At 41.9% G+C, this 2,341-nt stretch overlaps 1 protein-coding gene across 1 annotated transcript in view; it reads left to right on the forward strand.

The window, feature by feature from the left end:
• The window catches only part of birc6 (baculoviral IAP repeat containing 6), a 121,682-nt gene that overhangs the window by 39,837 nt on the left and 79,504 nt on the right, over positions 1 to 2,341 (forward strand). Inside the window, exons 32-36 of the mRNA XM_013915644.1 lie at positions 306 to 433; positions 639 to 770; positions 1,019 to 1,234; positions 1,330 to 1,513; positions 2,109 to 2,282. Coding sequence (XP_013771098.1) covers positions 306 to 433; positions 639 to 770; positions 1,019 to 1,234; positions 1,330 to 1,513; positions 2,109 to 2,282 — 834 coding nt within the window. The remainder of the gene's footprint in view (positions 1 to 305; positions 434 to 638; positions 771 to 1,018; positions 1,235 to 1,329; positions 1,514 to 2,108; positions 2,283 to 2,341) is intronic.

The following is a 2,341-nucleotide window of genomic DNA, read 5'->3' on the forward strand; positions in this document are numbered from 1 at the left end:
ATGCAGCCCATGAATTTGGACATGTCCAGAGTATAATCGCAGCCTTTGCGGTTAGAAAATTGCACTTGATCATGTCGCGATATTATCGCAAATGCGATATATCGTTCAGCCCTAAACATACATCTTTTACATATGATTGGAAATGGTTACAATCAAACTGCACTGTATGCTAAAGATGTTTGTCGCAGTCCTCAAACTCAGCTAAATCATTTGGAATTAAGCTGTTTGATTGTACGTCATACTCCTTAGTTGTTTGTCAGTCTTGTGTTACCTTCATTAATGTGCTGTATTTTTTTGTCCTGCAGGTATTCAGTGGAGTTTCATAAATAACAGCCTCCAGTCTCAGAACTCCAGCAGGTCAGCCAAAGGCAGCAGCAGCCTGGATCGCCTGTACTCACGCAAAATCCGTAAGCAACTTGTCCATCACAAGCAGGTAAATGTGTCCCATTTCAAAAGCAGCACACCTTCATATTTGTTTTTCTCAATTTTTAAGTGGTTAATTAAAACTTGATTTGAAATTTGCATTTGTTAGAATCAGGTTAGGGATTGTTTCCTATATTGGAATGCATCCAACAAGTAGATATTTCTGGAGTGATACTTTTACAGTACATAAACTTATTGTGGCCTTTTCATTGCAGCAGCTAAATCTATTGAAAGCAAAACAGAAGGCTCTGGTGGAGCAGATCGAGAAGGAGAAGATCCAGAGCAACAAAGGCTCCTCCTACAAACTGTTGGTGGAACAAGCCAAGCTGAAACAAGCTACATCCAAGGTGAGCAGCTCACCACACACTCAAAAAGATTAGGCTGTGAAGGAGGGCTGCAACTAAATCTGCCATTTCTTCTTTGATTAGTTGATTAGTCAGTGATTATTTCAGTAGCTTGCTGAGGGCAAACCTCCTGTTCTCCTGTTCCAGTACCTACTCCACCTGTGAATATCACCCTTTTGTCTCATCCCAATTCTGTGCATCACGGAGATTAATTTTCAATACTACAACTTGTTAATTTTTTCCTTTTTCAGCACTTTAAAGACCTGATCCGTCTGCGGCGGACAGCTGAATGGCCCCGTTCCACATTGGATACAGAGTCCACAACAGCCAAAGAAGCCCCAGAAGTAGAACCTCTGCCCTTCACTTTATCTCATGAACGCTGTATCTCTGTGGTGCAGAAGCTGGCCCTCTTTCTCCTCTCCATGGATTTCACCTGCCATGCTGATCTGCTGCTCTTTGTCTGCAAAGTATTTATCTAACACTGGGAGTTAATCTAACACTGGGAATATATATACACAAATTTGACAGTCTAAAACTACAAATATTTATCTTATTTGTTTAGGTCCTGGCTAGGATAGCCAACGCCACAAGGCCCACAATCCACTTGTGCGAAGTGGTGTCTGAGCAGCAGCTAGAACGCCTGCTTCTCTTGCTTGTGGGAACGGATTTTAACCGGGGGGACATCTCCTGGGGAGGCGCCTGGGCACAATATTCCCTCACGTGTATGCTACAGGACATCCTGGCTGGTGTGTTTTCAGCTTAGCGTTACATTTGTTTGAATCTGATTAAAACGCACTGTTTGTGAGGCGAGCGGGTGACATATTAAATCTTGTGTGAAGCTGAACATTTAGTTTGGCACATTGTTGTTGCTGGAGTTTCAATTTGGCTTTAGAGCAGATTATTGTACCAATTGTTGTTGTTTTTTTAATCTCTTTGAAAGTTGGGGAATTATATTTGTATGTTCTCACATTAGCTTGAGCAAAAAACGTGGTGTGCAGACTTTGGTGCACATATTTGTTTCAACAGGGTCCTTTTCTTTTTTTTGTCTCTAACTTTTTCCAACTGTAACATTTTTTTACTTTAGTTTTGACATAGTACCATTTTCACAGAGCCACTGGTGTGGTTGTACAATGTTTACAGAGCACATTTCACAAGCTTTTATCAAAGCAATAATATAGAATATAATGAGGCACATTAAGCACATGGATTGCAAATTTTCTTATTGTTATTGACGTAAAAATTAGACTTGTTATTCAGATTTTCTGTTTCATGTTTGGTGTCCTTTAACAACTTCATCTTCATTAAGTCTGTCTGGTGTACTTGAACATGTATTCTTCTCAGGTGAACTGCTGTCTCCAGGCTCTCTAGATGTCATGGATGAGGTGGTGGTGTGTGAGGAAGCCGGGACATCGTCCTCCTCTGCGGGAGCAGATTCGGAGGACTCGCTGTCCCAGCCAGCACCCATTCCCCTGGTAGAGAGCATTGATGAGGCCCTTGTGCCTGATATCATCGCAGGTACTACCGTGACCTCCTCAGTATTCCAAAGTGCGTGGGTAGCCCTCTATAACAACCCC

This window comes from Pundamilia nyererei, unplaced genomic scaffold (assembly GCF_000239375.1).
Source record: "Pundamilia nyererei isolate P.nyererei 1_Seehausen unplaced genomic scaffold, PunNye1.0 scaffold00337, whole genome shotgun sequence".
Lineage (NCBI taxonomy): Eukaryota > Metazoa > Chordata > Actinopteri > Cichliformes > Cichlidae > Pundamilia > Pundamilia nyererei.